The following is a 14,510-nucleotide window of genomic DNA, read 5'->3' on the forward strand; positions in this document are numbered from 1 at the left end:
TCCTGGAGGTCTCCCTCCAGAAATCCGATCATCCAGCAACTCTCGCACAGCTTTGGCCACATTTCTTTCCCCTAATTGAACACGCTTTCCCTAAATAAAGATTTACTGCTGAGACAGAATTACCAGCTAAAAAGTGCTAAAAGCACCGATGTGGCTCAGAACAGTCAAAGGCAGAAATCAAGCACAAGAAATTCCACTTAGCCTAAATACAATAAAACTACATTTACAGTTCAGCAGACGCGCTAACACAACCAGAATCAGAATATCCTAAAATCTGACGTTGAAGAACAGTAGAAAAATTAAACAAGCAAACCGGCTAGCTTGCTAAACTACCCGACTAGCTAGATAAAGTGTGCTGCTTAAATATTTAAAGATTTGCTCCTGAGAGGGCGAAAAACCACAAAAAAACCTCTTGTCGGCTAGAGCCGAATTAGCTGCGTTTGCCAACGAGCTAACTCGTTGGATAGTGCTTCGACGGAAGAAAAAAGTGGAAAATTCCCTCTCTGTCCCCAAATGGCAACAAAAGATTCAACTTTAGGAGCAAATCAGACCTACCTTATTTAACAGCTAGGTAAATAGCCCCAATTTTTATTTTTATCCTATTGAATGTAATTGCACAGAGGCCACTCCACAAACACAGCAGGAACTCGTCCAGGCTAGCGCAATCGAGCAAGAGCAAATACATATATATATAGTGTAATCATGCAACATTGAAATTGTTGCGTAATTCAGTTTGATTAAATTCTGATTCACAGAGTCCCTGGTCCTGCACAAAATCTGATGGTTAGAATTTACATTCCATATTCAAATGTGACAGCTTTATACATGTTTATGTTTCCATAACTGACCAGACATTTCAACAGAAATTTAAAAGCTTATCATGTAACATTTACTTGCAATTTACCAGCTGCATGAACAGAACTTAATCTGTGATTTGTATTCATTCACGGCTGTGAAGTTATCCTCATATGTGCGTGGAGGGGGTGGGGGTGTGTCAGGGGTAACTGAAATCTGCAGATTAATGTACAAATAATCCTAGCGGTATGTTACTTTTCAAAACATATGCATATGCATGGATGCTTGCATGCACAGATGCACACACTCTCACAAACGTAAAGACACTTGCACCATTGGAGGCATACATGTACATAAATGCACATTCACTGCTACACACACATGCATACCTAACAATCTGAAGGCCATAAATCTAAGTCTACATAAAACAGGCCTTCTACAGTGGTCACTGCCTAAAAATCGACATCTAAGCTAAAGTTGTAATTATAAGTTTTCAGATTGGAATAGGAAATAAATTCCAACAATTCAGGCATTGGCTCCAGTCTTGTGTTCCTGTGCGATAATGGAATACCTTTTGAATATGTACACTAATATGAATATGAACATGTAATATTTCAGAGAGCTACAGGGAGAAAGGCAGATTAGCTTTTCACTGTGTTCTGGCCTTTGGCTTCCATATTATTTAATGTATATTCCATTTGTGAAACAAGTTTTCATGTGATAAGCATGTCTTCAAAGATCACATCAGAAACACTTAGTTTTTCTTCATCACTAGTCCTCAGAAGCTGTTTTGTTGGTAAATCAGATGCAGAGACAATGGAAAACCCATCTGGTAAAGCAGCCCGACTTATGTCTCTGGGATTTTCACACATGGCAGATTTAAAGGAAGAGACAGGAAATGACTGTGAGCCTATTTCATACACTGTCTGCAACAGTGAACAAGGTGGCAGTGAAGAGTAAAGCAACAGGTGGGACAGCAGGAAAAGCTCAGGGCTGGGGATCAGCAATGATAAGGCCACTCAGCTGAAGGTATGCAGAAGGTTGGTCCCCCAGTGCAGCTTCTTGAGTACAGCCCACCCACCCAGGACCAACATGGCTGTGCCTGCAGAGACCATAGTCATCCCCACTGCCAGCCCTGTGACCCCAGAGGGATCTGCTGCCTGCTGACCTCCACCTGTAGAGCAGAACAGAGAGGAACACATGGTGGCACATACAAGAGACATGTCTTACTCTCTTACTAACACATGCACTCACACTCAAGAGGCATGTCTTTCTCTCATAATAAAACATGGAGGCACACTCAAGAAGCATGTCTTTCTCTCTTACTAACAAATGGAAGCACACTAAAGAAGCATGTCTTTCTCTCTTATTAAGAAATGGAGGTAGACACAACAGGCATGTCTTTCTCTCTTACTAACACATTGAGGTACACTCAAGAGGCATGTCTTTCTCTCTTATTAATACATTGAGGCACGTTCAAGAGTCTTACTCTCTTAACAAACCACAGAGGTACACTCAAGAAACATGTCATTCTCTATTATTAACATGTACACCCACATTATGTAGGTATCTCTTTCTTACCTCAAACACATGACCCCGCCCACCCAACATACGCACACAAATACACGCATGCACATATGAACATGCATGACACATGTATTCATTCACCCACATGCAAACATGCATGCATACAAGCCCATACACCCACAAACATTTGCATACATACACACACCCATGAACACTAGAACCAGACCACTTACCATATACAACAGAAGAAGACTGATCTACAGTGTCTGTTGGAAAGTAAAAGAGTATGAGAGAAATAAGGTACCGCTCACAGTTTTACTCATTACAGAGAATTACACAGAATCACAGTAGGCCCTTATTAGCATTACAATATCACAGCTGTGCCTTATTATCAGCATGTTACACTACAATACCACAGCTGTGCCTTATTATAGATGGTCAACACGTTACACTACAATGTCACTGCTGTGCCTTATTATAGATGGTCAGTATGTTACAGTACAATACCACAGCTGTGCTTTATTATAGATGGTCAGCATGTTACACTACAATGTCACAGCTATGCTTTAGTGTAGATGGTCAGTGTGTTACACTACAATACCACAGCTGCACTTTATTATAGATGGTCAACACCTTACACTACAATATCACAGCTGTGCTTTAGTATAGATGGTCAGCACGTTACACTACAATATCACAGCTGTTCTTTAGTATAGATGGTCAGCACGTTACACTACAATATCACTGCTGTGCCTTGGTATAGATGGCCCGCACGTTACAACACAGTGTCACTAAACAGATAATCACAGTAGAGGTCATACGTAGTGAAAACACACAGCTATGTCCTGTAGTGCTGGTGTGCATGTCTGAGTCGGAGTATGGCATACGGCCATACCGGTGTCAGTGGTGTAGATGGGCCCCACAGAGACCATAGTTGAGTCAGAAGCCTCAGACCCGAATGGCTCCAGGTCTCTCCTCCTCCTCTTCCTGCTGCAAACCTGCAACACATTATAGCCATGGATTATCCTCAATGAACATATATAGTATGTCAACACGTTTGTCAAATATAAAATAAAAACTTTATTTTCTCATACATGTCTTTAAAGAATATTCTTACGCTTATATGGGCTAGTGTATGCATATACTTTAGCACAGGTTGAACAGATTATTTCATTTTTTTGCAATTTATGAACACAAAAGTGTGTGTGTGTGTGTGTGTGTGTGTGTTGGCCATACATTTGTAATACTCTTATTCTGTATTCTTTAAATGTGGTATATTCTTCCATGTATTAGAGAATGTATTCATTATCACAATATTCACAGTAACAGACCAAACACCTCAACTCAGTTCATTATTATAGTTTTATAGGGCTGTGGCACTGAGGCTTTGGACCATAAAATATGCTTGAAAATTTGTAGAAGTCTGCCTTAGACCTGGGAACTGCTATTGCCTGACTGTCCAGTAGGGGGACTCCAAAGCTAAATGTCATTTTCATTTCGCTATATACAGTACATCAGTATCTAGTACAGTATGAGGATGTGGTGCAAGACAGCTGGATAGAGGGGGAATCCACTAACACCCAGCAGTTCCTGGCATTTACTGGGCTCACAGAGCCGGACGATGCAGTGCAGGAAGAGGCTGGACATGTCTTGGTTGTGGTGCTCCACAAAACGGAAAGCCTCAAACAGGAACCTGGCATTTGCGGCAGCCCCGTTCTGCTCTACTGTCGTCCTTGGGTCAATATTGCACCTGTATGAGAAAATGGATCCACCCATGCCAAAAAATCAGACATGAAGAGTGTACATGTAGAAATGGGAAATTAAAAATAATACATTCCTATGAATGTCAAAACCAGACGATGTTCAATCTGTCCCTGATACTTGATGGATTCCTGAAAACCATTTCTTTGAATGCATCATTGGAAATGGAGTCCTTTCTTCCAAGGATGCAATGTTAAAGGCAAAATTTACATTTACATTTACATTTATTTATTTAGCAGACACTTTTATCCAAAACGACTTACAAAAGTGCATACAGTAAGTACAGCGACAGTACGGGGACAGGATGTGTACAGTTCCACAATGAGACAGTTCTCAGCTGAGAGCAAGGTCTGTTTGAGGACACAGTACTATCAGATTTGTATAACTACAGCGTATAGGGCAGAAATTAACATAATAAAAAAGCATACTAAAAATAACAAGTCATGAAAAAGACCAGATAAATATGTCAGATATTCTGTTCTAAATGTATCCAGATATATCTATCTATCTATCTATATATATATATATATATATATATATATATATATATATATATATTCAGATATTTATGTATTAATGTAAATCTGAATATTCTTGCAAATGTACAGCAAGGAAACCATAAATACTCAGAAATGTGACACATACTGCGTGACTTTGCGGATCTACAGGACATGGAAAATAATGTAAAATGAGTGATTAATGATGTGTGCACACTCCAAGTATAAAATAAATAGATCTTCCTTAACTCTTCCTCACAAGTTCACATAGGGGTCAATTCAGGCTTAAGTTATGCACGTGTAAACCCCAATTAAGTGCTTCCCAGGAGGTATCTGTGATTCTGTGACCACTACGCAAATTCAGATGTGGGAAGTTATGAGGCCCACATAAGATATGTGTGTTTGGGGCACAGTTTGGCAGAAGTAAGGGTGTGTCTCTTTTATAACCCAGATGTACATATTCTTGCACTTCAACCAAGTTCCTGTGTGAGATGCTACAGCACACAGATGCCGGCATAACATTCCTTTTGACACTAAATTTTAAATCAACCATTTCGTATAAGGAATTCCAACACATGTTCAATAAAGATGTATTTCATATGTTGGTATGCTAATGGTTTCTAATGTTGCTTTTTCTGTGTTAAGTTAATGAGATTAATGAGAGAAATGCTATTGAGTTTTTTATTCAAATATTTCTTATTGATGTTTGAAACTCTCACTATTTTATGCAGAAGTATTGAAAAGGCACAGCTTAAATTTTCGGAAACATCTGCTCAGCTTTCATAATTAAAGTTTCAAGTTTCTTGCAGCTGTGTTATGCAATGAGGACACACAGCCACATTGGAGCTCTGTGAGAATGTGTGTTGGCCAGTAAGTTCTCAGAAGGGAGGCTTGATTTTCCAGGGTGAAATTAATTTATAAATGTACACATTTATACATTTATGAATTCATTTAAAAGGTACATTGTCTGCACAAATCTGAAAACCCAAAATTCAAACCCACATAGTGAGGTGCATATAAAAAGTGCCCAGTACTCCAAAGCCTGAATCAGACCCTCTGTGAAACACCAGGCCGAAATAAGATGCCACAACAAATTAAAACAAAGTAAAATTTGGTTTTTTTTTTTTGGTCACATTTTCAGACTTTTTGTCAGTTATGCTTTTTCTTGCTCATGATCTCACTCCCAGTCTTTCTCTCTTTGTAAATCATGCCTATGAATCATAAAATATAAACTGCATTTATGTAAATTTTGTAAATATAGGTTTTCACAAACTGGATTGTCATGAAACTGAATGCAATATACAATATACAGTATCAGTATGAATACTGCAAATATTTCAGAACATGGTTATTCTATTTATTTACAGTGGATATAAAAAGTCTACACACCTTTATGAAATTGCAGGTTTTTGAAATGTAAAGACAGAAATAACAACAATGTAAATGTCAGACTTTTACATCTGTAACGTGATCTTCCAACAAACAAAAAAAAACAGAGAAAAAATAAATTAAAAACAAATATTTTAAATAAAAAAACTACAACACCCTGATTGCATAAGTCTTCACACCCTTTCATAATGGGGGCTCTAACTGTGTTCAAAGTTAACCAATCACATTCAAAATCATGCCTGTAGGTAAATAGCATACATCTGCCATCAATGAAAGTGAGTCTGATTAAACCCAGATTAAAGTCAGCTGTTGCTTTAGGATTTGCTTGAATGCTTGGGGTTGCATCCTACTGGGAGAGCCATGGTCCACAAAGAGTTGCCAAAGAAACTGTGAGAGCTAATTGTTGAAAAGTACCAGTCAGGAGAGGGATATAAAAGAATATCGAAGGCACGGGATATACCATGGAGCACTGCCAAAACAATCATCAATAAGTGCAGAAAATGTGGCACCACAGAGACATGGCAAAGATCAGGATGACCCTCAAAAGTTGATGAGAGGATGAGGAGAAAACCTATCAGGAAGGCTACCAAGAGGCCAACAGCAACACTGAAGGAGCTACAGGAACTTCTGGCAGGTACCGGTCAATCCTTGCATGTGACCACCATCTCTTGTATTCTGTACATGTCTGGGCTATGCGGTAGGGTGGCAAGACGGAAACCCTTTCTTACAAAAAGGAACATCCAAGCCCGTCTAAATTATGCCAAAAGATTCATTCAGTTAGCCCAAACCATGTGGGAAAATGTGCTATGGTCTGACGAGACAAAAGTTGAACTTTTCGGCTTAAATTGTAAAAGATATGTTTGGCGCAAAGCCAATAAAGCTCATCATCCAAGGAACACTATACCAACTTTGAAGCATGGTGGTGGTAGCATCATGCTTTGGGGCTGCTTCTCTTCAGCTGGGTCAGGGGCTCTTGTCAAGATGGATGGGATAATGAATAGCAAGATATTTAAAACCTGCTGGCCTCTGACAGAAAGCTGAAGATGAAAAGGAATTTCACATATCAACACGACAATGACCCAAAGCACACATCCAAGTCGACCAAGGCATGACCTCAGAAAAGGAAAATCAAAGTCTTGGAATGGCCCAGTCAGAGCCCAGACCTCAATCCCGTCAAATCTTGTGGAATGACCTAAAGAGAGCTGTACACAGGAGATCCTCTTGCAATTTGAAGGAACTTGAACTTTTTTGCAAAGAAGAGTAGGATCAAATTCCAAAGTCTAGATGTGTAAAGTTAATAGAGACTTATTCACAAAGACTTGCTGCTGTAATAAATGCAAAAGGTGCTTCCATAAAGTATTAGTTGGGCGGGGTGTGCAGTAGGGTGGGGAACCTAAACTCGGTTCCAAAATTAGAACCGAATCCAAGTACCGGGTACCCGTAAAAAATTGAATTTCGGTTTCTAAATGTCTATGTGTCCATTTGTTTAGCCCTTTCACGCATACAGTCACACCGGTGTGATTAGCCGTTTAGCGCGCTAAAACTGGCACGCTAAAACTGGTGCAATTAGAACCCTAGATTGGAAAAATTCAAGTTAATTTTAGCTTTGAGAAAACAACAATTTAACGTTAAAAATGTAGCAAATGCTAGCTGAAAACTATGAGAAGCTTAATAACACTGATGAAAACATAACAAACCATGCAATGTAATACGCGCGCTAAATAGCATAAAAATAAATTACGTGAGAAAGGGTTAAATACGAGCTAGCATGGCTAACGTCACAACAGTGTGAAAGATGGACCGCAGTAAATGGCCAAAAGTGTGGCTTCGCTTTAGAAAACAAAATGACAACAAGGCAAAGTGCAATGCATGTGGGAAGCTAATTAGCTGCAAGTCAGGTTGCACATCAAATCTGACCAAACATTTCAGGCAGCATGGCGTTGATATGAAAGACTGTGTTTGATGTCTTGCGATAAGCAAGAATAAGCAGAATCGGAATCGGGATCGATAAAATTCAAACGATACCCAGCCCTAGTGTGCAGACTTATGCAATCAGGGTGTTGTAGTTTATATATATATATATATATATATATATATATATATATATATATATAATGTTTATATAATATACTTGTTCCCAATAATTAACTATTTGTTTTTTTCTCTGGATTTTTGTTTGTTGGAAGATCACATTACAGATGGAAAAAGTCTGACATTTACATCTTTACATTGTTGTTATTTCTGTCTTCTGTCTACATTTCAAAACCCTGCTATCTCATAAGGGTGTGTAGACTTTCTATGTCCACTGTAAATAAATAAAATAACCATGTTCTGAAATATTTGCAAAATTTAAACTCACAGGTAAAAGAACATGAAACTGGCTATCATTGATGAACTTTGTGCCAAATATTTTGAAAGGTACCGAATGATTATATATATATATATATATATATATATATATATATATATATATATATATATATCTTGTATATATATATATATATATATATCTTGTATATATATATTGTGTATATATATATACAAGATGGACAAAGGTATTCAGACACCTGACCATTACACTGTAATGACATTGTATTCAAATACATATACTTTAATATGGAGTTGGTCCCCCTTTTGCAGCTATAACAGCTTCCACTCTTCTTGGAAAGCTTTCCACAAAATTTTGGAGTGTTTCTGTGGGAATTTGTGCCCATTCATTCTGTAGAGCATTTATGAGGTCAGGCATTGATGTTGGACGAGAAGGCCTGGCTCACAATCTCTATTCCAGTTCATCCCAAAGGTACTAGATGGGGTTGAGGTCAGGGCTCTGTGCGAGCCAGTCAAGTTCTTCCACACCCAACTCATCAAACCATGTCTTTATAGTCCTTGCTTTGTGCACTGGGGCACAGTCATGTTGGAATAGAAAAGGGCCTTCCCCAAACTGTTGCCACAAAGTTGGAAGCATAGCATTGTCCAAAATGTCTTGGTATGCTGAAGCATTAAGATTGCTGTTCACTGGAGATAAGGGGCCTTGCCCAAACCCTGAAAAACAGGTGTGGCCAAATACTTTTGTCCATATAGTGCATATATAGTGTATATGTGTGTGTGTGTATACACTTTCAGTCACTCTCAGTGATCACTGTCAGTGACCACTTTATTAGGTACACCTGTACACCTGCTCATTGATGCAAATATCTAATCAGCCAATCATCTGGCAGCAACTCAATGCATAAAATTTCAAACACATAGTCAAGAGCTTCAGTTGCTGTTCGGACCAAACATCGGAAGGGGTAGAAAATCTGATTTAGGTGACTTTGACCGTCGGATGATTGTTGGTGCCAGACAGGGTGGTTTGAGTATCTTAGAAACTGCTGATCTCCTGGTATTTTCACACACAACAGTCTCTAGAGTGTATAAAGAATGGTGCAAAAAACAAAAACCATCCAGCAAGTGGCAGTTCTGTGGGTGAAAACACCTTGTTAATGACAGAGGTGAGAAGAGAATAGCCAGACTGGTCCAAGCTGACAGGAAGGCGACAATAACTCAAATAACCCCACTTTACAACAGTGCTATGAAAAGAATTTCTGAACATACAACACGTCGAACATTGAGATGGATGGGTTACAGCAGCAGAAGACCCCTCTGGGTACCATTCCTGTCAGCTAAGAAAAGGAAACTCAGGCTATAGTAGGCACAGGCTCACCAAAATTTGATGGAATATGATTGGAAAAATATTGCCTGGTCTGATGAATCTCGATTTCTGCCTCGATATGCAGATGGTAGGGTCAGAATTTGGCATAAACAACATGAATCCATGGATCCATCCATCCCTAGGTGTTGTTTTTGTGTTCTCCCTGTCTGTCAATGTGGTCCGTGTGCTTTTGTTTACTGTTCCCATGTGTTCCAGCCCTGCCCCGCTCTCTGCCCTGTCCCTGCCCACCTGATTTCCTGATCGCCCCCACCTGCCTGCCTGCTCACCTGCATCCCATCGCCTCATCAGCCCAGCCCTATTTATACCCTGCTTGTCTCCCTCTTGTTGCTAGTTTGTTCCAGCATTTTCTCTGTTGCGTACCTGCCTGTTAATCATACTGCTGTATCCATGTTGACTCCTGGCTGACTTTGTACCTCGTCTCTGCCTGCCGCTCCTGCCTCCTTGCCTGATCTGACTGCCTACCCGGTTCTGACCCAGCCTGTTCCCGTCCCTGATCCCTGCTCCCGGTTTGTGCCTGCTTTGGACTGTTTTTCCGGTTTTGACTCTGTCTGTACTGCTACTTCAAGCCTGCCCAGTGATTCCAATTAAAGCCCTTGAAACCTGTACTCGCCTGGTCTGCGTCTGAATCCATGCCTTCATCCTGACAGGTTCAGGCTGGAGGTGGTGGTGTAATGGTGTGGGGAACATTATCCTGGCACACATTATACACCTTAATACCAATTAAGCATCATTTAAATGCCACAGCCTACCTGAGTATTGTTGCTGACCATGTGCAACCCTTTATGGCCACAGTCTACCCATCTTCTAATGCCTACTTCCAGCAGGATACCGCACCATGCCACAAAGCACACGTCATCTCAAACTCGTTCCAGGACATGACAATGAGTTCAGTGTACTCCAATGGCCTCTACAGTCACCAGATCTCAATCCAACAGACCACCTTTGGGATGTGGTGGAATGGGACATTCACAGCATGAATGTGCAGCCGACAAATCTGCTGCAACTGCGTGATGCTATCATGTTAGCAGGGAGCACAATCTCTAAGGAATGTTTCCAGCACCTTGTTGAATCCATGCCACGAGGAATCCAGGCCGTTCTGGGGGCAAAGGGGGGTCCTACCCAGTATTAGAGAGGTGTACCTAATAAAGTGGTCAATGAGTGTATAATTATATATATATATATATATATATATATATATAGTACTACAAATCAACATATGTTTTCACAGGAGTTTGTCTCAGCTTTCCAACAGATGACTCACTTGACCTATATCAATCTTCAAGCTACACACTATTCCCCAAATGCACTGTATTGACAGTAGACTAACTCTGGAGGCAAAGGGTGGAGTAGTGCTGGTCATCATACCCAATGAAGAAGTCATGTTGTTCACTGCTGGAAACGTTGAAAGGTGACGGGGTGGCAAAGCAGCGGTCCAGAAGCACGTGAAAACTTGAAGAGAAGACATTCCAATAGTCCTTTAGTTTTGGATGAAACAGTAATAAGATATGTATTTATAGATACAGATATAGAGTATTTGCAGTGTTATGCATGAAGCTTTATTTGATAATGGCAGGAGTCAAAGCATAAATCTTACTTTCCAGTAAGGTTGGTGGCCTTGACCTCCACATAGATCTTGGTGCGCAGGGCGAGGCCTGTCTCAGGAACCACCAGTGGGTGGCTGTAGTCAGTGTCCTGAAAGAACATCAGGTCAGAGGGGGAAAGGGTGAGATGAAGAGAAAGGGAGGGAAAAGAAAGAAAGAGAGTCAGTCTGAGAGAGAACAATCTAGCTGCACCAAAGCTGATCTGTTCAAAAAATCCAGTCTCAAACAATGCCATCTTACCTGTGAATGTACCATCCCTAGCCCTAACCCAAATCCTGTCCCTAACACTTGTCTTAACCATATGGTTAACCCTAACTGATTTTGCACAGACTTGCTAGACGAATGACCTATCAGTGATCAGAACAGCAGATCAGCCCACACTTCTGGTCTGTGGAAGGTGAAAAACCCTGGGAATCGCAGGTCTTTTTCACCTAATTCTGAAGAGACTTGGATGTGGAATATGGGCTTGCTCCAACAGTGGGCCCCATTTAAACAACATTGCCTTAATTTTGATCATTCTTATTTACTCCACATAGGAAGAATCAACTAGGTTTTCCCTTATAATAAAGTAATTTATGTTAAAAAAAATAATAATGAATTGATTACACCTTATCAGATTTTGCCATGTTCATACATACAATTCAATGCATAATTCATACAATATATTATAAGGTCTCCTGAATTACAAAATATATTCTAAAGCGTGTGCATGAAAATACATGAATTACATGGTAACAATCTATATAATAATATATTTTTCTGTGCAATATGCACTATAGATACATTTACATAGTCATAGAAAATATATTCCCTTGATCTGTTTCACTTTGTGTTTTACACTTTATTGATGTAGAGTTCTCTCTCACATTGTACATGTTCATGCTGAGAGCGCTGATGAAACTGCCGTTGTTGCCAGTAGTTGCCACTGAGACTGAAGTCCTGAAAGAGACATTATATAACAAAAGGCTAGTTATACAACAATCCCACAGCTTTGTATCACCTGCCACACTGCTGTTAGTCAGGAAACAATAGCAACCATTCTAATGACAAAAGAATACATTATAAAATAATATTCAAACTAGAATACGTTTGTTGCAGTTGTTGCATATTGTGAAATCTATACTACACTATATTCGAGCCATTGCACATATATAATTGGCATCAAATTATATATTTTAAAGCATTTTCAGACATCTTGTGAAAACAAATGTACTTCATATTGTGAACTTTATTACCATTAATCAATTTTTATGTATTGATTTACAAAAAGACAAACAAGTCTTGTATATGACAATATGAAATAACAATAACAAGAAATAACAAGTCCAAACAGAATACTGTAGCTATTGAATTACTTTTAATAGGAGGTCATGTACATGCATCTAGATGAACATTTACACACATAGCAGCAGCTTTTTTTGAAAATGTTATATGTCTTCAAAAGGCAGATTTAAGCCTTGCTCATTGGGCTAGTCTTAGCCTTGCTCTGAGTGCGGTCAGAGGGGTGGACTTACGCCATGATGCGGGTGTTGTTGAGTAAGTACTCCAGTGGGTAGCGGCAGGAGAAGCGGTAGAACAGGTCAGTGGAGTAGCTGATGAGTCCCTCAGAGGAGCGCGGCGTATCAATGAAGCCCGTGATGATCATGGACTGGATGCTGGAGAAGGAACTGAAGATCCCAGGCCCTGGACTCCCATCCACAATCTGCCTCCAAACACAAGACTGCCGGGTTTACTCCAGTACCCAGGCACTACTTAATGGCTAATATAGGGCTCATTCCCATCCCTTTTAGCGCAGAGATGTTTAGCTTTTAACTTTAACACAAGTTGTCAATACTAATGTTGTTCACATATAGGTTATAACATATATGATATATATATATATATATATATATATATATATATATATATATATATATATATATCATATATGTTATATATATTATTTATATTTATCATTATTCTAAAAGTCACAATAGTGTTTAAAAGATGTTTCTCTGCTAACATTTCTGCTGGCACACGAGAACAGGGCTCAAAATCCATCCGTTAACAGCACTGCTTATGTGGGGAAGAACATCAGCACCACCCAGTGGAAGCTGTCAGCAATGGCGGTCACCTGGAGGGACTGTCGGCAGGGGTTTTCCTGGCTGCTGTTGACGGGCAGCTGGTAGCGGATTACGGGTGGGTCCACACTGGTGTCAATGGCGCCCTTACACAGGCTGTTATTGTGCTGGCCATTTAAGGCCAGGCCAGCAGGCTCAAAGCCAGCCCACTGAGCTGTGCATAGGTTCACCTCCAGGCTTATCAGGTTGGTCCCGCAGTCTACAACAAGGTCACTGTTATCTGCATGCAGAGAACATGGAGTCAGCTCCTGTTTTTAATTTGTCTTCTCTTCAAGCTTGATGTAATGTAACAAAATCTAATTTGATCATGGAATTTTGTAATTATCCATCTATTTCGATTGTAGATAAAACTGATCATTTAAAGTGAACTTTGTTAAATTGCATATGTGTTCATTTATCTTTCTATCTAAACTTTTTAGTTCATACTGTTGTTGACTCATGTATTGTAAGTCAATATGCAGTAATGTGTCTGCCCTTTATCATAAAACTGACAATACACATTTGAAGATGATGAAAATGAGGTAGCAAAAAGAGAGTGGACCTGTGTGATGTGTACTGGCAGAGAGAAAGACAGATTGACTAACTGACTCACCTGGAATCCTTTCATATGCAGAGGAGCAGTTGTACAAAGCAGAGTTTCCCAGCTGCAGCTGCAGAAGAACAGCCACCATAGGAAGACAGAGGGACAGCATCGTCACACTCTGGCTCAGAGACAGAATGGGAACGGAGGGAGTTACACACTCATACAAACAAGTAAAGAAGACCACAGTTACACACTGACACAGAAGGAGAACACTGTCACACCAATGCACAGGGAAAGCACAGCTACACACTCATATAGGCACACAGAGAGAGCACAGTTACACATTCATATAGTCACAGAGGGAGAACACAGTTACACACTGACACTGAGGGAGAGTACAGTTATGCACTCATATAGACACAGAAGGAAAGAACGGTTACACGCTGATACAGAAGGAGAGCATAGTTACACAAAAACACAGAGGGACAGTAGGGTTGCACACTCATATGGGCATAGAGGGAGAACACAGTTACAAATTCATACTTACAGAGAGAGCACAGTTACACATTGACACAGCGACAGAAA

General features: G+C 39.9%; 1 protein-coding gene across 1 annotated transcript; it reads right to left on the reverse strand.

Annotated features, from left to right (window-relative positions):
* Positions 1-1,814: 1,814 nt before the first annotated feature.
* On the reverse strand, positions 1,815-14,106 carry LOC118774072 (zona pellucida-like domain-containing protein 1). Its single transcript, XM_036523191.1, has 9 exons — positions 13,995-14,106; positions 13,396-13,622; positions 12,797-12,984; positions 12,149-12,221; positions 11,276-11,373; positions 11,047-11,130; positions 3,901-4,072; positions 3,218-3,320; positions 1,815-1,969 (listed from the first exon to the last, which is right to left on the reverse strand). Exons 1-9 carry the CDS (start codon positions 14,092-14,094, stop codon positions 1,815-1,817), a joined length of 1,200 nt encoding a protein of 399 aa, XP_036379084.1. The 5' UTR covers positions 14,095-14,106.
* Between the last annotated feature and the right edge of the window lie 404 nt (positions 14,107-14,510).

This window comes from Megalops cyprinoides, chromosome 3 (assembly GCF_013368585.1).
Source record: "Megalops cyprinoides isolate fMegCyp1 chromosome 3, fMegCyp1.pri, whole genome shotgun sequence".
NCBI classification, from domain to species: domain Eukaryota; kingdom Metazoa; phylum Chordata; class Actinopteri; order Elopiformes; family Megalopidae; genus Megalops; species Megalops cyprinoides.